The sequence below is a fragment of the Podarcis melisellensis genome (assembly GCF_964234715.1).
Source record: "Podarcis melisellensis genome assembly, chromosome: 7".
NCBI classification, from domain to species: Eukaryota; Metazoa; Chordata; class Lepidosauria; order Squamata; family Lacertidae; genus Podarcis; species Podarcis melisellensis.
Window position 1 is genome coordinate 78340015 of NC_138539.1, and position 27580 is coordinate 78367594.

A 27580-nucleotide genomic window follows, 5' to 3' on the forward strand; every position below is an offset into this window, starting at 1 on the left:
GCGCTTATATTGTGCTATGTCTTGTTGGAAAACATCGTTCTTATCCCTTTCACCTCTGCATGCTGCCGTCAAATTTGCTTGTGTGTGTGATCCCGAAATGCTACTCTTTGAGAAATAACTGCTGGATGTTATTTAGCATTAAAATATTATATTATTTTCTTCTATATTCAGTTATGCTTTAAAAATAAAAATACAGAAAGCATTAACATGATCTCCTAAGGCTCTGAATGCATGACCTGACCCAGGATCATTCTTGCCTTGTGTCTCTTCTGACTGGGATCATAAGTCATTTGCTCAGCCAAACTTTCCCCCTTCTCCCCGACTTAATCCAGTGTGGTTAAATTATCAAAGTTAAGCTTGAAGGTATGAGAAAGTGAAAGAAGGGCATGCCTCTTCTCCCCTCTTCAAAAAAACCAGAGTACATTCCCTGCCCCTTTTGTGGATTTCTGTATTTTTATTTTTATTTTTAAATCAAAATCCCAAGGCGGTTGAGCCACTAGGAATTAAAGCATTGTTACGGCTACTGAGTTGACTTAGAAAGAACCATATGCAGTTGTAATATATTTAGACTGAATATGAGGTGTTTCTACTTGGAATAAAGAACCCTCGTACTTCTGTTGCCTCTCCAGCATATCACGAGAGAACCACTCATGCTATTTTTAGCATAATCTGAAAATTAGGAAGTGAGCATTCTTTATATAGGAAGCATACTGAAAATCTGTTCTTGCTTTTATTGAATGATAATTGGCACTGAAAAGCTCATCAGTAATTTGGTTGCTTATAAAATGGCCACGTTCACTGGCTGCCTGTTGAGTTTTGTTAATTATACTCTTTGGTAATAGAAACGGTGCAAGTTTTACTCTTGAATGGGAACGTTTTATCCCAGCTGTGGTTACCATTTATTTCATGTGTATGATTCCTTCTATTGTTCCTATTCACCTCACTTTGAAATTTTTCATACTGTTGCTTTGTTTGGTGAGTGTGTGCTACACAAGCCATTGAGTTAGGCTCACCTGCTGTTCACAATAGTTGAGAAGGGACTGCAAAGAATTCAAGAGATACAGTCTGAAAAACAAAAACAAATGCTAGCTCTGTCAGGAGGTACCACATGTAGCAATTTGGGTTTTATTCATGCAGTGTGACTCAAGATAAAATGGTTGTGCAGGTGGAGTACAAATCGTCTCCTAGGTACTGTCCACAGTATGTAATGTGGAAGAAAACCAGGCAGTGCTGAATGTCACAGCCTCTGCCAGCTATGTTCTGCAGGGAAAAGACTGGTAAAGACTTGAGGTGTAGCAGGGCAGTCGAAATGACATTCGTGTCCAAAAGCCATTTTTACTTCATTAATAATAATAATAATAATTTTTATTTATATCCCGCCCTCCCCAGCCAAGGTGCTCAGGGTGCTAACAAGCAATAATAAAAACAAGTTGAATGAATACAACTTGAAACAAGATTAAAATATAACATTAAAATATTAAAATATTAAAATGCAGCCTCATCACAAGAGGAAAAAGGAAAAAGAAAGAGGGGGAGGGAATCAAATTGGCTCCAAGCCAAAGGCCAGGCGGAACAACTCTGTCTTACAGGCCTTGCGGAAAGAAATCATATCCTGCAGGGCCCTGGTCTCATGAGGCTGAGCGTTCCACCAGTGTTGAAAAGGCCCTGGCTCTGGTTGAAGCTAATCTAACTTCCTTAGGGCCAGGGACCACTAAGGTGTTGCTATTTATGGACCTTGAGGCTCTCCATGGGGAGAGGCAGTCCCGTAGGTACGAGGGTCCTAGGCCATGAAGTCTCTCACCACCTAGCCAGTAGTCAACTGATTCAACATGAGACATGAGATTATTATTTTTTAACCATGCCATACAAAATGCTTATTCTAGTCACTTTTCTTTGGGCCCATGTCCATTTTCTAAACTTTATCATTTGAGGTGGCTGCTTTGAAGCATTCTTTGCTGGCCACCACAACAAAATGCAAAGTGTTTTCTGGGAGCAAATTCTCCGCTCATTCTTTAAAGGTGGTTTCTCTGTCCTCACATTTATGGCATGAAAGGCTGCCTTGACTGCCAGTAGACTGGTTTTAATTCTCCAGTGGATAAATATATATTCAGAGGGCCATTGGGCTATCATCTTCAGTCATGTTGGCTACAGTTTAGAAAGGGGAGAATATTAAAGAGTAAAGGAGCTCACAGAAGGCTTTTCAGAGTTGCTTCAGATGCTGCTTTCCCCATCTCACATTTTTAAGATGTGAAACCTGATCGTTTATGTGTCAATCATCCCTTTATCACTCAGCGGCTTGCAGCCTCAAGTGGAGACCCACCTATCCATGAAAAGGCATCACAGATCAAGCACCATATAGAGAACTTGCATAGTGCCTCACATTGTTTGAAACACAGTGCTTTTCAGTAGAAGCAGTTCACACATTCAGCCTTAATATATACACGAACAACTCATTTTGTGACAAAAGGTGGGGAATCACATCACTGAATGATTTCCTCCAGAGCTCCTCAGAGTACAAAGGAGCTGATTTAGTTCCAAAACACCAGAGAAGATGATCAGGAGTGATCATGACATTCGATAGCAAGAGCAGGGCTTTGACCGGATCACCAGCTTTCTCCACTGGAATGCTCAACCAGAGCATTCAGGAACACATCTGGTTCCATTGGTTTCCAAGAGTGGGCCATCCAAACAGGCCCACCACCCTTACTGGGGCAAACTGCCACTGCTCCCTTCTTCCTTTCCTAATATCACTTTGCACCTCTGCTCCAACCACTGCTTCCAGGAAAGAAAGTGTCTCACACGCAACTTCCTGAGATGGAAGCAGCCGGTGCTCCTCCTTGTCTCAGTCCCTTTATTCCCGAAGAGGTGGGAGCAGCAATAACAGCAGCAGAACATCCAGCCAGTGACTATGTAATTCACTGGTATGCTATTGCTACATATGCGTGAGAAAGCGAGCTCAAGAGTGTTCTCTTAATGCGCATTTGTGTGTGTTGGGACACAGGAGTTCCACATTCAAATACCTTCTTCGCTGTATAACCAAGCTGTCAGAGCTGCCCAAGGTCCCAGCTCACAAAGGACCAACGCCAGTTTGTTGTTATATACAAAAGTCTTTATTGAAGTTCAGTTTCGCTTTCAAAGCCGCAGCGCGCAGCTCTACGTCTCCAACTCTAGACCGCTGAAGCTCCGTCTGAATCTCCTCCCCCCAGACACCAGTTTAAGACTCTAGCCTTGCTCCACCTCTTCCTTTGCTCTTTCCTCCTCTGGTTCCGCCTGTCCGCTGGGGTCTTGCCCTTTCTAGACTCTTCTGGCGCTGAGTCCCCTGAGTCTTCCCCCTGCCTCTGGCGGGCTTTAGGACCTGGTTCCCAATCCGGGTTTTCTGCTGTCCCGCGCGCCTGTACATTCGAACTTGGCGCGCGCGCCCAGCTGGCAACCTTCCTCCTGACCGTTACACTGCTCCTGTCACTGCTTCCCCCTTCGGGGAGGCTAGCTGGACCTGACTTCCCCTCCGTTCCCCCACTCTCCGATAGAGGAGTGGTCAGCCCTGACTCATCTTCTCTCCCTGCTGGAGGAGACGCTGGCCCTGATACATGGGACTCTTCCCCCCCACTACGCTCTGGTGGGGAAGCTGGTCCTGATCTCCCGCTGCTGTTTTGGGAGTCCCCGCTGGCTCCTTGCTTCTGGTGCGTCCCCCCTGGGACCCCCCTTGCCCTGGCCATCGGCGCCCCCCTCTGGGAATCTTCTGATTCGCTGGAGAAGCTCATGGAATCTCTCGGGTCACTGTCATACTCCCCTACACTGCCCTCAGATTCTTCCCCTTCGCTCTCCATTTCCTCTCTCCCCTGTGCCTCTGCTCCTGAGCCCCTGACACAAGCGAAATTCCTTGGGCAAATAATGTCATTTTAACTTATGTCATTGCATCTAAAGCCTAGCGAACCCTTTATGGTAAATATAAATATAAGCACCAATAGTCAAGAACAGCTGCTTCGAGTGACCTGCGATTCTAAATGTACCATCTTAGGAGTACAATACGATAAAATGTGTTGTTGAGCCACCGCATAAACTCTCTATAGGTATTAAGTCTCCTGGTGTTAAAGCTATTATCATATGTTATACAGAGTTCCAAGGGGGGCAGGAGGGGTGGGTGGGATATCTCAGTCTCTCTTGTGAGTCACTAAGAATCCGAAGTACAAAGTACATCTTAAGCAAAGCCTTTTGAGATGATGGTTCTAAGGATGGATTTCAGTACTTTATCCACTGTAGTGAAATGCTTTCTGTTGCTGTGGGACTGAATAGGTATTTGCTTTCCTTTTTTTTTTTTAACTAAAGAGCTCAGCCTCTTCCTAGGGATATTGAAATTCCTCTTATTCACTCCCCGCATCCACCCCCCAGTCTAAGCATCTCATATTCACCAGGACTTCTCTGATAAGCTGCCCTCAGCTTCCATAAACTTCAAAGGCAAAGGAAAAATGATTACAGGGAGAGAGAGAGAGAAAAAGAACTGCACCTTGAGTTCACACTTCAAATGAGAGGGAGAAAATTGATTAAGAATGGGAGATTAGCTTAGTTTTTGATCTGCTCCACATTACAATTAGGCATTTCTTGTTCCCCATGCCTTATTTTATTATTATAACATTTATTTCAGTACCAAGTCATAAGTAATTACTGTCCAAATACTATCAGTAAGGAGTTCCCAAATATATTTTTAGATGTGTCCACTTAGAAACCCTGTGGGATTTGTTTTTTAAGGGCGTCTAAATCTAGTGGCCATGCTCAATTCCATAATATCAGGACTTATCCATGCTTAACTTTTGCCCTGTGCTTTCTAGGCACAGCTCTGCACTTTAAAGTTCTGCGTCTGAGCGCTTTCTTTGTTTCCCCCGCTGCTCTCCCCAGGAAACCCCACTCTTTAAAACAGAATCGGAACAAACAGCAATTCAGGTTTTCCTGAAGTGGCAGATTGCTATTTTCTCCAATTCAGCTGTAAAGAGTGGGTTTTTATGGAAGTCTGGGTAAGCCCTTAGTTAAATTTTTATGCAGGCCTTCCTTTTGTTTTTTTTCTGAACCTGCTGCTCATCAGCTTGATTGGAGAAGGGCGATCTCTCTGACATTCTCAAATGATTCATAATTTTATAGCCCTATTATCATAGCCCTTCAAGAAAAATTAAAAGTCCTGCCTTGCAAGGAAGTTACTCCAACCCATTGAATCGCTTTAGTTGTGCTTTCCTGTACCTTTTCCAGACCTGTATGCAATATTCCAAATATTGCTTCATCATCACTTGGCATTATGAGATAGGCTGTTTCGCTCCCCATCTCCCTTCAAATAACTCCTAACATTGGATTTGCTCACACACCGCCCCCATGTATAACAAGTTGGCATTTACAGGGAGTTGTCCACCATAGTCTAAGACATTTTTCCAGGGCAGTCACAACCCATTCAGAGTTGCATATGGGAAGTTAGCGCACAAACACAAAATGTATGCATAGCATAGCACTTACACTAATTCTCAGTTGCTACTTTATTGCTGTTTGCTTGATTGCCATTTCCCAAGGGTGGACTTGTCATATGGAGCCCTGTGCAAGGCCAAAATTTAGCGCCCCCAAATGGAGCTTCTCAATTATGGAGCTTCTCAGTTTTGTGCTGCCTTGGCTGCGTTCCCCCACTTTGAAGAGTTGGTTTGGGGGCCCTTCCCAACCTGCTTGGGTGTTCAGCATCCTGGAAAATGACCGTATTTTTCGCTCTATAACACGCACGTAGTTTTTAGAGGAGGAAAATCTGTAGGCATGCCACCCGTAGGCATTCCCTCCATAACACGCACAGACATTTCCCCTTACTTTTTAGGAGGAAAAAAGTGAGTGTTATGGTGCAAAAAATACGGTAGGTGCCATCCACAAACACGGCTATGTCACTGCTCAGCCCTGACATCAGATTCTTTTATGAGTAAGTTAAATTGCACCAGTCCTAATACAGATCCTTAGGCGGTGTTGGCTGGTCCGTTAGGGAAAATGAATCACCAACCTATATTCTTTAGCAAAACACTAACTGTAGGTGTCATTACATTAACCTGTCAAAAGCCTTTTCCATTTTCAGGATATCTGTATACCAGGGAGATTACCTAAATGAAATCTTTAAATTGTGCAGGATGGAGGAGGTCTACACGGGCTTCCCATTCCTTCCGTTATCTGGGCATTCAGCATGCAATCCATCAGCAGAGGGCTGAGGAAAGCAAGATTTTACTGAGTCCCAAGGAACTCCTCCAGGAGCACACCACCTGCACTAGGACTGTATCAAGCCCTAAATGGTTTTGATTTTAATTTATGCAAGACAGCCAAGCAGCATAAAACTGCAACGTGGTCTCCGTGCACAGTTGTTTTCCACCAAAGACAAATTAATCATGCTAATGGTCCCACGCATAATTTCCATGGAAGCAAATTAAGAAATGTATGATCACTATACCATGGCCTTATCTTGTAACCCGCTCCCACCTTCCCTCCCCAAGTCTTCAGAGGCTTGGCTTAAAAAGATATTTCTGCATTGAGATTTGCTTTTATAAGCAAAAAGCAGGAAGCTTTTCATCTCTTACTATAACATTAGGGTTGTGTCGTGACCCAGGGCTCAGATGAGTCTGCCCCAGGCAAGGAAGATCATTTCATTTCTGAAGTGGTTCTTGATGTCCCCTGCTTCTTCAGAATCCCCATCATCCGAAAAGACCATAAGGCCACCAGCCATTCTCTTTGGTTTAAGGAGGTCCCATTACTGCCCCACGTTCTGTCTGCTGCTAAATAGCCCATGTACTGGCAAACACTTGTAAATTTTTACCCACTTCTGAGATAATGCTGCAAAGATTGAAGCTTTTCAGCTCTGTTTAATCAGTCTGTGGATGTTGCAGGCGCAAGGCTTCCTCTCTTGCCCTTCTCAGCTTGTGACAGATATATTTTCATTTAGTTTGTGCCGACTACCAGCTGCAGCTGTTGCAGTGCCATGTGCAGAACTCAAAGCCAATTGGCTTTTTCCATGCTACCGCAAGAGTAGTTTCTGGAGAATTAGTAGTGCCATGCTAAAAGCCCACAGAGAGTACTGCATGTGGCATCAGCATGCCCTCAACTAGCTCATCGCATCACACCGTGGCCAAAAATAGGCATGGATTGATTTAAATCTGCAGCTGCCGGAGAAGTTCATGAGATAATAGGCTCTCTGTGGCACATCTACAGAAGCTGTTGGAGATTGAAGCTTCTCCCTGTACTTCAGGGAATGCATTTATTTTTTGATAAAAAGTTGGTCAGTGGAATTGTGATGCTCAATGATGCTTGTGAAATCATCCAGTGGCCATTGACACATTTTTTAAAAAAGCTCTCTTTGATTTGTACCAGACAGATTTACTGAAGGTATTTTGTCACCAAGTAGGTCTAAGGACCACAATCCTTAGCTAACCTGCATGGAAATTAAGTGCAATTCAAAATGATAGGTGTTTCTTTCAAGCAAGCAATCTTTGGTGGGAAGGAAATGTACAAATCTTCCATCCAGTTAAAGACTTCAATCCAGCCCCAATCTTTGTCAGATCAAGTGGTTTGCTTAGAGCTTTCCATGGTGCTGAAACTACCAGCTTGCCTTTCTTTTTCATGGGACTCGTGTCAAGGTCAGGATATGACAAGACAAGCTAGATCAACATATTAAGTCATGAAACTTTGGGGAATTTTACCTAAGCATATTGCTATCAGCTCTTGTAGCATTCAACCAGTTGTTTGTTTTCAAATTGATTCTCTGTTAATATTATTGGAAAATGCGACAGACTGAGAAGAAAAGGTTCACAGAAGTCCATACAAATAGAATGGCAGTAATGTTTCTAAATTGCAATATTACCTGCATTTATTCACAGTGTAGAAAAAACAGCCACATCAATCCCACATTACCAGAATAGCAAGTTTACTTCTGAAACCAGAGATATAATCCATTAGAGCTGTGTCCACATTTTAAGAGTAAAACCACTTAGTTGCTCTTTGAGACCATTTATGAATCCCCTTCACTTTTTCTGCAACATTATTTGCTGCTCTCCCCCCACCCTTTCCCAGTCTCTGTCCTCTTACCTAGAACCTCAGCCAACTTTGTGATTTCTCCCTGGTTGCCTCATATATAGCAGAAGAACTGCTTACACATTTCTTTAGAACTTATGCATTATTGTATTTCAAATGCACATCAGGAATCACCTGTATACCCTGATCCATACAAAACATTCAATACTAGCTAATTAGTGCCTGGAGGTCACCGACTGTGATACGAACATAACGATTTTGCGATACCTTTTCTTCCCACCTGTTGACACATCTGCAGAGCCGAAATAGGTCTGTGATCTTTCTTCATAGCCTCAATTTGTTACCATAATACAGATTGTATCTAGAAAGAGAGAGATCTGTACCGGGAGAGATAATAAAGGCCTTCTGCACTGTATTTTTTGTGGGCTTTTAACCAGCCAAAATAGAACAAAGAAGAAGCTGGTTGGAAATTACAGTGCATTTAAAACATTGTTTGCTATGCTGACATTTCAGTTGAAATTAAATGTTGTCTGATCAAGAACCATTAAGGGGGTGGGGTGGCTTTCCTACATTACGACCGTACCAATAATTAAAAGCAAAAGCCATTTAAAATACTGTGCATTCCCAATCAGGCTCTGAAATGTCATTATTATTTTGAACTAGAATAAGGAAGCATTCTATAGACACAAGCAAGGATCGACCAGCAAGATGATGCTAGGTTTTAGAAAAAAAGAATTATACTGCAGAATTTATGCTACCAGTATTGTAGCCAACTTAGCTATGAGAACACTAGTAGGCACTTTGATAAGGCAAGCAGAGAGCCTTGTAAAAGCACAGGGTTTTGGTTTGTTGGTATGTAATTGCTTCTCTGTATCTATGGCCCTTTTACATATTTCCTATTCATTCATTCATTCATTCATTCTCTATTTCCCCTTGCATGTAATGCATGAAAAGTACTTCTTCATGAAGCAAATACCGTATTTTTCTCTCTGTAAGATGCACTTTTCCCCTCCTAAAAAGTAAGGGGAAATGTGTGTGCGTCTTATGGAGCGAATGCAGGCTGCGCACCGATCCCTCTTGCTCTCCTGGCTTCAGGGATAGCCTCCCAAAGCCTCCTGAGCAGAGCGAGAGCGCTCCCGCTGCACTCAGGAGGCTTTGCGTTGCTTTTGCTGAAGCCACGCTTCTCTGGAGAGCCTCTGCGCAGGAGAAACGGAGCCCCTTCCATTTCTCCTCCCGCTTTGCTGGAGAGGCTCTGCGCAGAGAGAGAGAGAACATTTTTCTTCTTGTTCTCCTCTTCTAGAACTAGGTGTGTCTTATGGCCGGGTGCGTCTTATAGAGTGAAAAATACGCCGAACATAGTCGAACTATGGAATTGGCTCCATCAGGAGGCAATGATGACCACCACATTGGGTAGCTTTAAAAAGAGGATTTGGACAGATTCATGAAGGATGTCACCATCAATGCCTACTAACTAGGGTGGCTGGGTTCTACCTTCCCTGTCTGAAGCCTCTGAATGCCAGCTCCTGTGAATCACCAGGGGTGAGAGAGCCGCTGTGCCCAATTGCTGCTCTGGGACTTCCCATTGACATCTGGCAGGCTGGTAGTGTGAGATCAGAGTGCTGGACTCGATGGGCCATTGGCCTCGTTCAGCAGACACATATTCTAAAGGTCACTTACTTTCTAGTTGGACCATAATTTGTAAAAACTGCCAACTTGTTTCCCCCCACCTCTTTAACAGGAAATAGAACTTTTCTCTAGTATTCTTCTCCCAAAGGCAGCTGTAAGTCAGTGTCACCTTCAGTTCTTGCTTTAAAAAAAAAAGTTATAATCTGAGTGAGTGGGTAGCAGAACGATAGCCGTGGGAGAGACAGTGTCCTGGAAAATGTACTGCAGATTCTAATCCATACATGCAATTACTTTTGGTTCACCTTTTCCTACAAAGTGCAACAGATTTTAGTGACTTAAGAAACAAGAACTGAGAGACAATACAAGGCTGACCCCCCCCCCTAAAATACGGTGAAATAATGGTAGTGTTGGATAACTTCATTTTCTACCATCAGAAATCCCCATCTCTCCAACTGCATTCTGTCCTGTAAATGCTACCCTGGGGTTACATTTCTAATTCCTCCTTGCTTTTTTCCCATTAAACCTATGCAGATAAAGGAGCTTTCCTGAATGTCACCCAGACTTAAATTTCAACAAATCCTTCTGGAATGTGTTGAGTCATCGGGCCCTAAATTGCTGAAAGTATGCATTTGTTTGCAGAGGACAGGAATATTTACCTTAAAATTAACTATGGCTTTGATTCATGCAGTGCTCAATACCCATCCCTGCCTGGCCAAAATAATAAACAGTGCTGTCAGCTCTTGACGGAAAAATGTGGTCCATCAGGGGAAAGAACGATGAAGGTGATGTCTGAGTACCCTCCCTCCCAGTCATGTCATCATCCAGCCACAGGTTGTCAGACCTGATAATGCAGGTGGTTTGATTGGCTGTGCAAGGTTCCAGTGTATGATCCTTACATCTAGGATGCAATGTGACCCTCTTCTGCAGTGGCCATTTTTAATCCCAATTCTTCTTACTGAATAGAGGTCATGTGTTAGCTTACGTAATTTCTCCAATGTAACTCTACTGCAGTTCCACAAACTTAAGGAAATCTGTTCCTTTGTCATTGCTTAAAGCAGTTTTGAGCTTTTCTAAACCTTGTCACCCAGGACCCCAGAATGGCAAGAAGTCTCTTATATCTTCACATGTTCCTGGTGAGCTCAGCACTCAGGACTGAGATGTTGTTGTTTAGTCGTTTAGTCATGTCCGACTCTTCATGAGCCCATGGACCAGAGCATGCCAGGCACTCCTGTCTTCCACTGGCTCCCGCAGCTTGGTCAAACTCATGTTGGTAGCTTCAAGAACACTGTCCAACCATCTCTGTCGTCCGCTTCTCCTTGTGCCCTCCATCTTTCCCAACATCAGGGTCTTTTCCAGCAAGTCTTCTCTTCTCATGAGGACTGAGATTACAGTTCATCTAATCTTGGAATCCTCCCTATATCAAGGTTTTACAATATCTCCTGTGGACAGAACCACACACATGTTCTGTGCACTATGTCCCTGCTAAAACCAGCTTTCCTCCTAAGGTAGTTTCTCGCACCCCTCAGCCCTTCATTCCTTCTTTTGGGAAGTGTTCGCATGACACAACTACACACTGCAGCCCACACACTAGCGTGTCACGACACACAATTTGGAAAGCTCTGCACTAGCCAAAGCAAAACATGTTTGGAATCTCCCACATGCTAAATCAATTGTGCTCCTTTCCCATATCTGCCCCAGTCCAGCAAGGAAGACCCATATGCAGAAGCAGGCTCTCACTTGTACTGCAGATGAGCATAAAGACAGACATCAGACCACATCTGCCTTGCAATTATAATTCAAGACCAATTGAACTGTTGGGATAAATATTTAAAATGGATGTGTATCTCCATCTGAGCTTGCTTATTGTTGCATAAGACCAATTGCAAATAGCCAGAGCTGGATCAAGCCATAGCTTTTAAAATGTTTTTTTACCACTAAAAAGTGCTAGGCTAGTGGTACGGAGAGCTACCAGCTGTGGAATCCATTCTTGCCTTTCTAGGGGCTACAGATTGCATATTCTAAAGGGACAGCAATATTGGATAAACCCAGAATAAACCATAGCCCCTGGAAAGTTCCTTCAATAATTCCTTTTTGTTACTGTTTTGAGCTCAGCGCACCCAGACTTTGCGCAGCTCTCGGCAAGGCACGGGAGCCCTGCACTGGGCTCCCGCGGCTTGCAGAGAGTTGCCTGCATGCCGAAGGCTGGGTGCACTGAGCTCAGTGCGCCCAGACTTCGCGCAGCTCTCCGCAAGGTGCAGGAGCCCTGCGCTGGGCTCCCACGGCTTGCAGAGAGTTGCCTGTTCCGGGGGTTGGGCTTCCCCTGCCCCAGCCCCGCGCCTGGGAGGGAAATTCCCCCCCCCTTTATTTCCCCCCAAAAAAACTAGGTGCGCCTTATGGGATGGTGCGTCCTATAGGGCGAAAAATACCGTATATATAAAAAATATTGCTTTAGCATTTCAAATTGTAAGGCAAGAGGAGTATATTGGCAGAAAGGTAGTATATAATTGTAATAAATGTGTGAATACTGTAGGGGGCATTTCTTGAAACTGGGGATTAGCAAGTTATTGGGGGTTTAACGGATTATCTGTTTTTAGTAATATTGTTCAGTTTATTACGAGTCACATTCTGTTTCATGCACTTCAGATGTAGTCTTTCAAAGGTGTACTTCTGCTGCAGGGATAAATTGGTATGCCGCTGCTTCTGATACTTGCAGTAGGAATCTGTGGCTTATAAATATTTGAAGTAAGATAAATATTTCATTTTCCCAACCCTGGATAATCTGTATTTCATAACTGGGGGAAAGCAATTCTTTCCACAGATGGCATATTCATCGCTTTGTGATGTGTGAGATACAGTTATGAGGATATTGTCTGTCATGTGACCTACATTGTCCCTCTCTCTCACCCTACTATTACTTTGTGGTTTTTAAAATTTTGTGTGTTTGTTTTTAACACTTTGATGACATATTGTGTGTGACTCCTGCACAAAATGGCTCATGTAGCCTTATCCATAGGGGTCTAGCCCTCCTCCATCCTTTATATATAGACAATATATTGTGTGTGGATTTGCAGGACTAATGAGCATGTAGGCTAAAATATGGTTGCTAACAGCTGATAATATAGATACGGGGGGGACGGGACAGTCACCTGAACTCATGCTAGCTTGCAAGGCAAAGCACATAGCTCAGGAGAAGTCATGGAATTATTAACCCTTACCCTGTGCTGCAGGACGTGGGTGGCGCTGTGGGTTAAACTACAGAGCCTAGGACTTGCTGATCAGAAGGTCGGCGGTTCGAATCCCCACGACTGGGTGAGCTCCCGTTGCTCGGTCCCTGCTCCTGCCAACCTAGCAGTTCGAAAGCACGTCAAAGTGCAAGTAGATAAATAGGTACCGCTCCGGTGGGAAGGTAAACGGCGTTTCCGTGCACTGCTCTGGTTTGCCAGAAGCGGCTTAGTCATGCTGGTCACATGACCTGGAAGCTGTACGCCGGCTCTCTCAGCCAATAAAGCGAAATGAGCGCCGCAACCCCAGAGTCAGTCACCACTGGACCTAGTGGTCAGGGGTCCCTTTACCTTTATTTGCCCCTCCTTTCTTTGCTTCCGATATGTGACTCCTCCCTCCATTTAATTTCTTTCCAAAAGGGAAGTATGCTATGCGGGACCTGGTTCACCGGCTTCCAGGAGGTAACAACAGCAACAGTTCAGGAAGCAAGGCCATGTCTGATGATACCGTCACTGCTATTTGTTGCACCTTGCATGAAGTCATCACGAAAAACATGGAGAATGCCAAGGCCTTACGGGACGCAGGAGGAATCGAGAAGCTTGTTGGCATTTCCAAGAGTAAAGGAGACAAGTACGTTTTGCAAATCATCTCGTGCCTATTAGCTATAATTTAATTACTGCTTGTCTACACTAATGATTTCCTGGAGAACTGTCATTTATCATGTGTTAGTAAGCTTGACAGTTGATGAGGAAAGGGTGGGGGGTAGTAGGTGGATAATTTCATATCAAAGCAGCTGACTGTTGTCATCTGAGGCGTGTTATTTATCAAGAGTAGCTTATAGTTTAGCCTATATCTGCACTTGCTAGTATTACATGAAGTGATTATAATTGCTAGTATGGGAACAAATTTATTGTTTAGAAAGTACATTCTCAATTAATTGCAGTTGTTGTCGTTTCTCAAGAGTGCATTCCCACCATAGATTATAAAAGAGAAAAGAGGGTTATGCCAGGTACTGGAGTCAGGCACAAATCCCAGAAATGGGAAAGCGTAGGTTATTTTCCAAGGAAATTTGAAAGACCCAAGTCCACCATACCTCTCATAAAGTGCTGACTGAATTTACAATTATCAACTGCTTCCTTGAGATTCCAGTTACTCCTAAGTATGTTTCCTCTTCCCTTTTCTTTCTTTTTTCTTCAACAGGCACTCACCCAAAGTAGTGAAGGCAGCATCTCAGGTCTTAAATAGCATGTGGCAGTACAGAGACCTGAGAAGTCTCTACAAGAAGGTAAGAGTTATTTTAATTCTTAAAATTAGTATCTCTTGGGGTGGGGTGGGGGTGTGTTTTAGAGCAAAATCAACAATGAGCCAAATATTGAAAATGTTGGCGTAAATACAAGTTTCTGCCTACTTTTGCACACCGTGTGTGACTGATCATGCAAGAGGCACCATTTCAAATTTCACTGGGTGATGTGGGGCGAAACATTTCCAGTAGGGGAAGGATATTTCGCTAAGGTCCGAAGATTGGTTCTTGGATACATTTGAAGATCAGTTATATGAGAAGCAGTATATCTTTAAATCATTTATTTCACTACCCACAGTAGCTGTGTTCAGCCTCTACTTTTGGAGGGGAGAGTGCCCTTGCATTCAGGTCCTGCTTCTGGGAATCACATATTCCACTACAGATGGGATTTTAGGTCTGATCCAGTTAGGCTGCCCTTATGGTCCTACATTCTTATGGTTCATAATACAGTGGTGCCTCGCAAGACGAAATTAATTCGTTCCGCAAGTCTCTTCGTCTTGCGGTTTTTTCGTCTTGCGATGCACGGTTTCCCATAGGAATGCATTGAAAATCAATTAATGCGTTCCTAGGGAAACCGCCTTCAGACCAGGTCCGGGGACAGTCTGTCCCCGGACCTCTTCTGAAGGCTGGGGGGCGGAGACAAGGGCTTTTCTTCCCACCCCCAGCATTTTAAAAAACCTGGGACAGCGGAGGACTTCTCCGCTGTCCGGGGCGATTTAAAAGCCCCTGGGAAGGCAGGCAGGGGGGACAAAGACTTTCGCCCCCCGCCCGCCTTCAGAAGGTGTTCCCGCCCCCCGCCCGGCTTCGCAGCAGCGCTACGAAGCCCGGCGGCTGGGGCAGGTGTTCCCGCCCCCCCCACCCTGCTTCGGAGCAGCGTTCCGAAGCGGGGTGGCTGGGGCAGGTGTTCCCGCCCCCCGCCCGGCTTCGCAGCAGCGCTACGAAGCCCGGCGGCTGGGGCAGGTGTTCCCGCCCCCCCACCCCGCTTCGGAGCAGCGTTCCGAAGCGGGGTGGCTGGGGCAGGTGTTCCCGCCCCCCGCCCGGCTTCGCAGCAGCGCTACGAAGCCCGGCGGCTGGGGCAGGTGTTCCCGCCCCCTCACCCCGCTTCGGAGCAGCGTTCCGAAGCGGGGTGGCTGGGGCAGGTGTTCCCGCCCCCCGCCCGGCTTCGCAGCAGCGCTACGAAGCCCAGCGGCTGGGGCAGGTGTCCGGGATCTCTTTTGAAGCAAGCGGCTGCGGAGAGACGCGATCTCCCCGCAGCCGCTTGCTTCAAAAGAGGTCCGGGATCTCTTTTGAAGCAAGCGGCTGCGGAGAGACGCGATCTCCCCGCAGCCGCTTGCTTCAAAAGAGGTCCGGGATCTCTTTTGAAGCAAGCGGCTGCGGAGAGACGCGATCTCCCCGCAGCCGCTTGCTTGAAAAGAGGTCCGGGATCTCTTTTGAAGCAAGCGGCTGCGGAGAGAAGCGATCTCCCCGCAGCCGCTTGCTTGAAAAGAGGTCCGGGGGCAGCGGGAAGAGCTGCCCCCGGACCTCTTTTGAAGCAAGGGGCGGTGGGGAGAAGCGATCTCCCCGCCGCCCCTTGCTTCAAAAGAGAAGACCCGCTGTCCCCGGGGCAAGCTTCGTTTTGCGAAGCAAGCCCATAGGAAAATTCGTCTTGCGAGGCAACTCGAAAACGAAAAAACCTTTCGTTTTGCGAGTTTTTCGTCTCGCGAGGCGTTCGTCTTGCGGGGTACCACTGTAACTGCAGGAATGTTATAACCACAGAACTGTCACTCTTGTAGAAAAGAGAGGTCAAGGAGGAAAGAGCCTTTGCTGTACCTGCCTAGTGCACAGGCCCATTTAATAAATAAGTATCATACAGTCAGGGACCGAGCCATGGATAGCTCAGTCAGTAGAGCATGAGACTCTTAAGGTTGTGGGTCCACGATGGGCAAAAGATTCAAACATTGCAGGGGGTTGGAGTAGATGGGACCCCCCCCCCTCAGGGTCCCTTCCAACTCTACAATTCTGTGATTCTGTTGTCAGTCTGTACAACCAGTGAGTTGGCCAGGTGTGGGCACTCCTGAGAGACAAATGCCATATTTTTTGCTCCGTAAGATGCACTTTTTTCCTCTGTGCATCTTATGGAGCGAATGCACTGGGCGGCAGAGGGATCCCCCAGCTACCACTGCAGTCACAAGCTGAGGGATGCCTCCGTGGCCGGAGCCATGACTCCCATCCATCGCTTGCTGTGAAGCCATCAGAGCAAGAGGCGCTGTGCAGTTTACGGGGTGGGAGGAGGTAAGCTTTGAAAATGTCTCCACTCACTGTTTTGCCGGCAGGCCTCAGATTGGCTCAGGAAATGGTAAGAATTGTTTACAGGGCTTTTTCTTAATAGTTCGATTTCTTACCAAGTCCATCAGAGGTGAGTGGGGCCAAGCATTCTTCCCATCTCTAAATAAGACCAAGCAGTTGTCTAATAATCTGCACAAGAGAGTAAAGCTTTTCTTTAATAAAATGTGTGTTGCGCTAGTAGTGTTGGTAAACAAAAGGGATTTTGAAAACAATTATCCACAGCTTGAAAGGATTACTTTTGCACTTGAAGAGAAAAGGGGCTTTGCTTCTGTTCTATATTAGCACATTTATAAGATGCTGAACTGTAACGCGAGATTGCCTGGTTTCATAAATATGCATTATTAGAAGGGCATAAACAAACAACGAGTTTTCTTAGAAGATCTTTAACACAAAAGTAACATAATCAGTACAATATTTTCTCCAGTGTACATGTATATATACTGGAGAGGAAGCTCACCCTCTGTGTTTACTGATGCCCTCCATTCTCCCAAGGCAAGATTGGATTAAGCTAGGAACAAAGAGGCCAATACTACCAGAGATGAGAAAACGATGCAAGGGGAATAATAGTGGCACAATGATACCAGCTTTTTTTAAAAAAAAAACAGGTATCCTACCAGTCAACCAGTCAAAAGAAAACTTTAAAGGCACAGTCCTATACCTGACTACTCAGAAGTAAGTTCCATTGAGTTCAGTGGGAATTACTCCCATGTAAGTGGGTATAGGATTGCATCCCAAGTGGCCAAAATTATTTATGCAAGCCAGGGAAATGAGCAGCAGAATTGAGAGCCAGTGTGGTGTAGTGCTTAAGAGCGGTAGTCTCGTAATCTGGGGAACCGGGTCCGCGTCTCCGCTCCTCCACATGCAGCTGCTGGGTGACCTTGGGCTAGTCACACTTCTCTGAAGTCTCTCAGCCCCACTCACCTCACAGAGTGTTTGTTGTGGGCAAGGAAGGGAAAGGAGAATGTTAGCCGCTTTGAGACTCCTTAAAGCGAGTGAAAGGCGGGATATCAAATCCAAACTCCTCTTCTTCTTCTTGCAGACTCCATGTAAATAAGTGCAAAAGGCACATTTACAGGTTTGCTTGTTAACACAACTGCAGCTTCACAATTGCAGCTTTCGATGAAACCTCAACGAAAACTCACTGCATTATAGCAGCAGCAGGAGGAGAGAAGACAATGTCAGAAGTTAAAATGAAAGGGGTTGAAAATAAAACCGCAACCTATTGCTGATGCATACATTCATTGTAGAATGAATATATTGGTCATCCCATATTTTTTTTAAAAGGATACCGTACCTAAGCGGGAAAAGGCAGCTAAAATAGTCAAGAGGTGAAGCATTCTTATAACGAAAAGTAACATTTCTAACTGAGAGAATATGATAGAGGCTTTTCAAATTATAAATGGCATGGGGAGAATGAAGAGAGGGAAATTAGTGCTTTTCCATAACACAGGTTCATCGAACAAAACAAATAGGTAGTACATTCAGGGTAAACTCAAGAAATTATTTATTCAGACAATGCGTAATTACCTTGTGGGATTCACTGCCAGAATATGTGGTGGCTTTTTAAAAGGGTTGGGAATGTAATGGACTTATGTACCACTATTAGCCTAGGTAGCTACAAGAAAACATCATGCTCAGGGATGGGACAGCTCCAATTGTAAGGTGCTGGAGAGGAGCAAGGGATGGCTCCAAATTTAGGCTTTAGTCCTATACCCACTGATCAGAAGGCTGTGTGTTCATATCACACCAGGGTCAGGATTCTGACTTTGGGACATGGGTGGCGCTGGGGGTTAAACCACAGAGCCTAGGACTTACCGATCAGAAGGTCGGCAGTTCGAATCCCCACGACGGGGTGAGCTCCCGTTGCTCGGTCCCTGCTTCTGCCAACCTAGCAGTTTGAAAGCACATCAAAGTGCAAGTAGATAAATAGGTACCGCTCTGGCGGGAAGGTAAACTGTGTTTCTGTGCGCTGCTCTGGTTCGCCAGAAGTGGCTCAGTCATGCTGGCCACATGACCCGGAAGCTGTAAGTCGGCTCCCTCGGCCAGTAAAGCGAGATGAGCGCCGCAACCCCAGAGTCGGTCACGACTAGACCTAATGGTCAGGCGTCCCTTTACCTTACCTATACCCACCTGGGAGTAAGCCCCATTGAACACTGTGGGACTTCCTTCTGAGTAGGCATGCACAGGATTGTTCTGCAAGTTTAACCCAGCAGGTCAGTTGTTCCTGGAAGTGACAATGTTTTCCCTTTGCATTGGAATACTACCTTTGTTTCAAGTTGATCCCTATATTGTTAAGAGTTCATTAAATAAGAATGAATAAATTCCTGCCTCCCAGAGTGAGAATGAAGCAGGAGTTGTTTCCAAGGGTTATGCCTGGTATCTTCAGATATGGATGGGTGGTTGGGGCAGGGTAGTTCCCTTAGCATACCTCTGTGGGGATTGGAAATAATTTGGACTGTAAGGCTGGATGAATACCATTTATTCATGTGGGTCATATCATTAATTGTCGTCAGCTCTGACCAAGTTAGAGATCTTTTAGTAGTTTCTTTTTAAAAAAAGGGAATGTACTGAATATTTTCTAATTTGAACATTCACTTCAAAAGTAGCACATTTGATGCCATTGAATACTGAAAAATTACCTGGCCAAACATTCATATGATTTTCAAGGTGCTCGATGCTCTTTTGTTCCCCTGGCTTCTGCTTCTCTGCACAATTTTCTTCTCATCCCCCCCCCCCCTCACGGTGCTTGGCCTTATTTGCCCCACACGCTGCAGTTCTTTCAGCTCAGAGGTAATGCACTCCCTCAACAGGTCCTACCTGCTAATAGGTGGGCGGTCACATTCTGAACCAGTTCAAGTTTCCAAACAACCTTCAAAAAAGCTATGTCCTGTAGAATATTTTGCAGAAATTCAGCCTGGACATTACCATGGCGTTCATTAGTGGCAAGGTCATCATTCTCCAGGAGCAGCCATGGCTAGCGTTCCAAGCTAAGTTGGGGGAAAGCATTCCTAACTGGCTCCCTTTTGGGATTTAAGGAGCACAGCTGGGTATAGGAGCAACCCAGGACTGTTCAGCTGATCCATGGATCAGTGCTCACTTGTTTAGAACAGTATAGCCACCAACTGTGTCAATCAGACCTTCTCACCAACAGCATCTCTCTCTAGTCTGGACTGGTCTTAAGTTTATTTATCCTAATCAAGCCCATCACTAACCCCAGAACCGTGGTTGCCTCACCTGGTTCCACTGAAAAGTAGGGATAAAATTGCGTCATTCACACACCAGGGATATTTTACCTCAGGTATCATCTCAGTTGTTTCCCACAGGTTTTTAAATCACACTTGCATCACTGTGGCACTTCATCAGTGGGCATGTTTATAATATTACCCATGAGATGTCTGGCTAATACATTACTTCTTTGGTATGGTAGTCATGTTCATTGAAGAACTACAAGGGAAGAAAGCTTTGCATGTTGTTCTTGTGGACCAGGAGCAGAGGCGACAGCAATCCAATTTTAGGCCTAGAAAGAACTATTTTATTCCTATGATAAAAGACTAATATTCTTTAGGCATATATTGTTTGGATTGTGCACCTTGGAATATATAGTGTTTTAGAGTAGGCTGCACTGAATTTTTTTCTGCCATAAAAGTGCATCTGCAGCAATGGGATCTATTTCTGTTTGTAATTTAAAAGTGTTATAATTGTGCAAGGGAAAAAAATGTGGCCTAGATCCCATATTTCTATATCACTGTAAAAAAAAAAAAAATCTCATTGAAATAAATGATTGATTGACTGACTGATTGATTTATGGCAGCGGGTGGCCCCAGACTTCAGAGTGGCTGAGGACAGAGGATTTTCACCTACCAATCATTCTGAGTCATGGCACGCTCAGCAAACCCTCTCCCAGAATCAAGAAACCAGAATCTATTCCCAAACCCAGGTATTCTGGCTGTCAGCTGACCAGTCTTGAATTGTGATTTTTTTTTTAATTTAAGTACTTATTTTATTTACTTATTTATTCTAAAATTTAAATGCCACCAACAATGCCTCACATAGTGTCTAACAAATAAATTATTAACACAATTAAAACGTTAAATGATGTTGAATGCATACCTAGATTTGCATCTGAAAGAGCACTGAAGAGTTTATTTAAATATTAGTATGAACCTGAGTGCAAATGCAGAAAGCAATGTGTAGAATATTTTTTAACATCATTTGCAACACTGGCCAATTTTTTTGCACCTCATGCATGTGGGCAGTGGCATTTTCCACTCTCATGCTATTGTTTACTGACAGTGAGGCAAATGTAAAGGAAGACAGTACAAAAAGAGGGTGGGATAGATCCTTTTTCTAAGAAATCCATCCATGTTATTTGTGTATATCTGTATTCTGAAATTTCCTCATAACTCAATGCTTTGTTAGTTAGCAGAGAAAATTATTTTAGTCAAGCATTTTGTTTTGTGAACTAGAATTTTTCTTCCTTTTGATAATATGGTATGAGTAGAAAGTTTCCTTGTCTAATCTGATCCTTGAGACATACAATAAAGACTAAAACATGGGGCAGGGTTATAAACAGTGACTTGCGTGCCAAGGCCCCATGAACCGCAGTTCCCCAGTGGTTAATAAACACACCGACAGGAGTATTTAGGTTTATGAGCTCAAATAGGCCACAACTTTATTGGTTACAGATGTGAGCGGTTTGGCTTAGGCATTGGGTGAAGCCAGGCTATATCTCAACTCCCACCCATCTGCAGGGAGTCCATCTAAGATTAAACCACCAATAGGGGGAGCCCTATTGCTTACATCAAATAGTGGCACCCCGAGGGGTCCCCTTTGGGGTCGTGGCATGGCCCCAGCCCACGTCCAGACAGATAGGATCCACACACCCTGATCCCTTTAGCAGGATACCCTTAATGAGGAAAGGCAGGCGAAAGCTATAACCTCCCCTCCGAAGGCTTACCCAATGCCTAATCTCACAAAGTTGTGACGATAGCTACAAGGCGAAAACCGAATGGCTGGTGCCAATTTGCCAAGTGCAAAAAATGTCTACCCAGCCCCAACAATATGGCAGCCAACATTTGTCCATAGTAAGATTGTGTCAGAGCAAAGCATGAAGAGAGAGTGGGTGGGTTGGGAGATCCGGCGAAAGGGTGAGAGAGGAGGGCCCCTATCAATGCTGATTGGCTAGCGGGGCCACAGTGGATGGCCCCACCCAGTGCCAGTCATGCAACCAGGATGGCACAAGGGGGGTGTCAACTCCCCCCCCCCATGCCGGATCACTGCAGGCCCCTTGGATGCCCAGCCGCAACACTGCCCACCGAAAAAGGTGAGTGGGCATACACTATTAGCAGTAATGTGGCCAATAGAGCAGGAAGTGTACTCCCTTGTTTCTCAAGACAGACAGGGGGTTATTATTAGTATTAATTACTTATACCCCGCTCATCTGGCCTGGCGTCCCCAGTCACTCTGGGCAGTTCCCAACAGAATATTAAAAACACCATAAAACATAAAACATTAAAAACTTCCCTAAACAGGGCTGCCTTCAGATGCCTTCTAAAAGTCAGAGAGTTGTTTATTTCCTTGATATCTGATGGGAGGGCATTCCACAGAGCGGGCACTACCACCGAGAAGGCCCTCTACAGCAGTGTTTTTCAACCTTTTTTGGACAAAGGCACACTTGTTTCATGAAAAAAATCACGAGGCACACCACCATTAAAAAATGTTTAAAAATTTAACTCTGTGCCTATATTGACTATATATAAAGTGATTCTCTTGAACAGGAATCAAATAAACACAAAGAAAGTATTTTATAATTATTATGAAATAGTAAGTAAACAGAAATATGAAAAATTATAAAATACTTTATTTTTAAATCTTTCGAATTTTTCCCACGGCACACCAGGCAACATCTCGAGGCACACTAGTGGTTGGAAAATACTGCTCTACAGGATGCCAGCAACTGTAGTATTTGTCACCTCAGGTGCTCTTGTACCTTCAGTTAGAATGCATGGCAGCAACATGTGATCAGGACTAGTCTGAAAGGAGCTAACTTGTACATAGATATTTACAAACATGAAGACCTTGGTCAGTTTTGAGGAACCTGCGGCTCCCTGTCATCCCTGAACATTGTCCATTCTGGGCACTGGAACACTTCAATGTCAGGCAGGCAGGCAGGTTTCAAAAGTAGACCATGGCTACTCTCTTTGAGTTGCTCAACCAAGAGTCAAACCTAATGCCAGCCCTTAATTAGCTCTGGTCTGGCTGATGTGACACAGTACTCCACTTTGGCTATTAGCTTCAATGCAGGTGGAAGGGACACATTTTACAATGCAGCAAAGATCCAACTAGCAGCCAGAGAGCTGCCATAGGACTGCAAAGAATAAGGGGCCAGATTCTGCTCCCAGAGTCCCTGGTTAGACTCTCCTAGCATCTTACAGAAAAGCTGCAGGTACTATTTCTTATAGTAAATAACAACAACACACACAATATTAACGAAAAGTAAAACCACTGAGTTTCCTCCCCCAAAAAACTAAATTCTCTTGCTTCCAGTTAGTCCTGCTAATTAGTACTCTGTTTTTAATAGAAGTTGCAAGTCTGATTTATTTTATTCATTATGAGACACATTCAGCCCTCACCAAAGAATGCTTCCATTGATTTGGCTGTAATGAGAACAGCTCTCAGTGGTTTTGTGTTAAATTATCAGATGTAAAGTCTACATCACAGTGTACATAATGTATTCAGAATGGAACAATGCCATAAGTGCACTATGAACACTTTTTCTGCTGCAGCAAAGATATATATTTTTCAGTAAAAAGAGCATTCATTGTGTATTGATACGCCTTTTAAATTTTTAGAGCTATGAACCCTATATTTCTAGCGTCATTTCACGACAGTTAATTATTTTCTTTGTTTGCTAGAGCTATATTGTAATACAGCAATTTTAATCATCTTGTATCATAACTCGGCAGGGGAGAAGTATGTAGTTAGCCTGGTTTCATCTTCAGCATCGTGTTCTTGTAAATCAGCCTTTGCAACGGTGACACCAACATTAAGCAGAACAGACCCTGATTTGTCTCTAAACATACAGCTCAGTAGGCAGAATATCACAAAGCTTGCAATGCAAAAAACTGATTGAAACCAATATATTCAGAATAGCAGGTGTGGGTGACTACACAAATACCAACTCTGTGTGACTGCACATTTGAAAAGTGTATCTAGAAATTGATAACCTCAGTTTTTGCAGAGGTCGATTTAGGGGAGAGCAACTGGTTCGCCCACGCTGGACTCCAAGCCAAGAGACTGCTGCAGGGAGCACTACAACAGTGACTTTGAGTGAGAGGCGAGGGGACCTGAATTTTGGCATCACACAGGGTGCCACTGAAATTCAAAAGCTCCAACTCTGTCACTGTTTGGGATCCCTTTTTAAAAAAATGCTCCACAGTTGATAACATAAGGGAAATATTCTGTAGGTCTGCATTCTGAAAATCCAGTTCACTCAGACCATGTTAGCCTAAATCCCAGTACTTCAGTTTAACTAGATTATGATTTAGGCTGATCATCTCTCTAAAATTTTCTATCTGAATGTTAAAACATAGCATAAGCAATTACTTGTTGGTCTTTCCAAGTGATATTTCTGCCAGCCTCCTTGAATCTTTTATTCTGGATGACAACACTACAAAAGAATCTTTAAAACTGATACACTATACTGTCACTTTTTGAACATTTATCACAACTTAAAAGATTTACAGTGCAAAACTGGAGACTTCCCTTTGTGTCTCCTGTATGCCATTTATTGGACTAAATCTGGTTTCACCTGCACCAGGTGAATTAAAAAGTTATGCCATACTGTGGGTGGCCAACCTGCAGGCCGACTGCCCTAGTTTCACCGAGAGTGGAAACTTGGGGCCCAACTAGAGTGGGCTGTTTATGCCACAGAGTCAAGCTTACAGAGTCCCACCTACCTTCCCAACACTGTTCTGCTGCCTAACTAGGTTGCGGCAGTGTTGAGAAAGGAGCTGCATATATATGGTAAAGATCAGCACACTAGGGTGGCATTTAATTAGACTTGTCACTTATCAAAAACCATGTGAATTGCATTATCTATGGGCAGCTTCATTGCTTAATAATTGCACCATTTACTTACATATGCCATTGAGCCGTCACAGGTGAAACATCCAAAGCAGGATTTTCATACCCTCACTGTGACACAAGTGCTTTCCAGTGGAGTTGGGTCACACATTAAGTTGTGAGTCATCAGGTGCTGGGTGATGAGGAAGTGGTGCTCATACTGTCGTGAATTAGCCCTGTGTCTTGCTTTCACATACCAATTTAGTATGGGTGCCCTTAAAAACAGAATAGGTTCCCATTGTGATTATGGGTAGAATCCACAAAACGCTACTGGCATACAGATCTCATTGAAGTCCTTTTCCTGGAGACAGGTTTTATGGATTGTCCCAAATGTGAGTCAACACACAAATGTTGACAGTATAAAGGAGTGGGTGATCTGCATAGACATTTCTTTCTGCTTTGAATGCAAAATCACTAATCAAAGGCTCTTTCACAAACAAACTCCGGAAAATTCAAGCCTAATAATTATGTCTATTTATTTTTCTTATCTTAACACAGCATAGCATATTATCTTCAGAATGAACATTTAAATAAGTAAGGTAAATCTAAGCTACGAGTGTGTTAAAAGGCTGCTTAAAAAAAATAAAATACCAAAAATTGTATTATTTAAAAACCTCCAGATGTAGTGAACATTTTCTAATTCACTTGCATAATCTCCAGTGGCTTCTATACTGAAAGCCACATCATTTATTCTGCCTGCTTACATGCAGATTTAGGACCACAACAAATTTCAGGGAGCTTTTCACAGCTTTACTTATTAAAAGGTCCTATCTTTGCAGACAGTAGTGTAGCTTTTGATCTTTCTGTAAAGAAAGACAGACAATTCTCTGTACAGCACAGCACCTCAGTCTGAGTAATTGACTGACAACCTTCCTTTTGAAGTTCGTTATTTAACTAAGTCTCAAAACTTGCTCCAGGCAAGAGAGAGAGAGAGTCAGAGGTTTCTGAAGGGCTTGTGTAGGTCAAGGCTGCTCTAACTTTCTAGTCCATTCAGAAGTACAGTGCCTTTGGAGAAGATTTCTAATGTTTTTCAGCCAGTACCATCAAATTACGATGATTCCTTCATAACCCACCAGCTCAAACCTTTCCAAAGGTTTCACAGTACAAATAACATCTTGCACCACAATGCTTCCCCCTCTGGGCAAATGGTGAATTTTGTATGGCCTCCACTGACTCACAGTACTTCTCCAAGGTTTCAGCCAGGAGTCTTTCCCAGGAGTTGGAAAGCCAGGAGATACCAGGGCTCTGCTACTCAGCTGTGGCCATTTCCCAAAGCTGATCAGCAGAGGGCTATCTTGTGCTCACCCCTTTTTATCTCACGAAAGTGGATGACACCAGCGAATCCTCAATATGCTCTTATGCACTGACCCTTGTAAAAGGTTTTGCATGTAATGGACCTGTGAGCCAGCCCCAGGTATGAAAGCAGAACTGCTGCCAGAGCCCCTTAGCTGCCAGAAGGCTGTGCCCACAGTAGGGGCAGAGGAGATATCTTGTATTGCCATTCAAGTCGTACTCTTAAGCTCAGAGACGTGAAGTTGCATTGCTGTCATGATATCATTTCCAGCTCCCTTTGCTGATATTCCCCTACCGCGGTACAATAAAGCCAGGCATAATGCCTAGTTATTTCCTGCTCTTAAGGGAAATTAAACAAAGTGACCAGTGCATGTAGCTGGAGAACGTGAATTCTGCCAGAACCATCTGAGTGAGTCAATGATAAGCTGCTAGTTTCAGTTCTTTCATATTCAGTGTAATCTAGTTACTCACTTGTTCAAGAAATAGCTCTGGGAATAATGGCTTATTGGTTTTCTTGCTCACAATTTGGGGGAGGGGGGAGCTGGCTGCTGTTACCTGAATACAGATACAGAAGGTTTTGGTTTTTTTGTGATCCTGTTTTTATGGCTGCTGCTTTAGTTCATTGAATCAGAGGTGAATCAACTAAAATTTTAATCACAGATTAAACTTGTGCCCTTGAATTAAACTGTGGGGAGGTGGACTTGCACACAGCTGAGCAGGCTACACAAAAACACACGCTCTCTCTTTTTTGTGTACCAATATTAATAATAAAAAGGGCTTTCCTTCCAAAAATGAGTGATAATCAGATTAATAAACAAAGGCTATCTTACACTTAACAGAAATGGGTCTTTGTTCTCTAGATACTCAAAAGATGCACCTGTGCCATTGGATAACATGCACACTTATTAAACTTGCATTAACTCACCCTCTAGCTTTAATTTACTTAATTGGTTAGTCAACTAAAACATATCTAACTGGTTGGCAGCCCTGCTTTGTTCCCTCTGACGTAGAACAGAATTTAAATTTTATTAGTTGCATCTGTGGCAGTTGCAATACCATTAAATGAAATCCTTTCACTACTTGCTCAGAATGCCAAGTGTACACTTGAAAGGTCAAGGTGCCCTCAATTCCTCTGTGGAAAATGACATAGGGGTTGCAGGAGGATGTTGGAGTCTGTGAAAACCCTTCTTCCTCCAGCTGGAGCCTCTGCTAGATCAAAGTTCCTAGAAAGAAAAGAGCCCTTCTATTCACAGAAGGTCAATCTTTATTCCAACCCTGGTCATCTCTATATGTGATAAGCTGCTCTCAGTCTATGCCTAATATTCATAGCTTCCATACATAGCATAATCTTACATTTGGAACCTTGAAAAAGAACTGGAACAAGTTCACTTAGCTGTAACACTTTTTTATTATTATTAAGACAGTCTTTACATTCCTCTAATGTCTATATTTCCTCTCTTGTTCATAGTTCTAAACTCCTCATAGAGATTGTACTTACACAGTGCTTTTCTTGTGCAGGGTTCATTATAATCTTTTTCTTGTCCTTCTATGAGATATTTCCCTTCTACTCCCATTTTATCAATGGGGAACAAAGTGATACAGGCTTTCTCAGGACCACCTAAGGACATGATAACTGAAAGTTATTTTTTGGGATAGATTTCA

General features: G+C 43.9%; 1 protein-coding gene and 1 long non-coding RNA gene across 8 annotated transcripts in view; one reads left to right on the forward strand and one right to left on the reverse strand.

Moving 5' to 3' along the window:
* LOC309374286 (catenin delta-2) overlaps positions 1 to 27580 on the forward strand; it is a 213462-nt gene that overhangs the window by 157057 nt on the left and 28825 nt on the right. For 4 of the 6 annotated variants that reach the window (XM_081919111.1, XM_081919113.1, XM_081919112.1 and 1 more), the window contains 3 exons: positions 13296 to 13506; positions 14077 to 14161; positions 20313 to 20438. In XM_081919111.1, coding sequence (XP_081775237.1) covers positions 13296 to 13506; positions 14077 to 14161; positions 20313 to 20438 — 422 coding nt within the window. The remainder of the gene's footprint in view (positions 1 to 13295; positions 13507 to 14076; positions 14162 to 20312; positions 20439 to 27580) is intronic. The other 2 variants (XM_081919114.1, XM_081919115.1) reach the window with 1 other exon arrangement.
* Positions 4 to 27274, reverse strand: LOC309374309. Of its 2 annotated transcripts, XR_014170510.1 has the most exons (4): positions 26975 to 27274; positions 24642 to 24840; positions 8296 to 8389; positions 4 to 1065 (listed from the first exon to the last, which is right to left on the reverse strand). It is a non-coding gene; the product is annotated as an uncharacterized lncRNA (long non-coding RNA). The 2 variants fall into 2 exon arrangements; XR_014170511.1 differs by lacking the exon at positions 8296 to 8389 and having other exon boundaries at positions 26975 to 27271.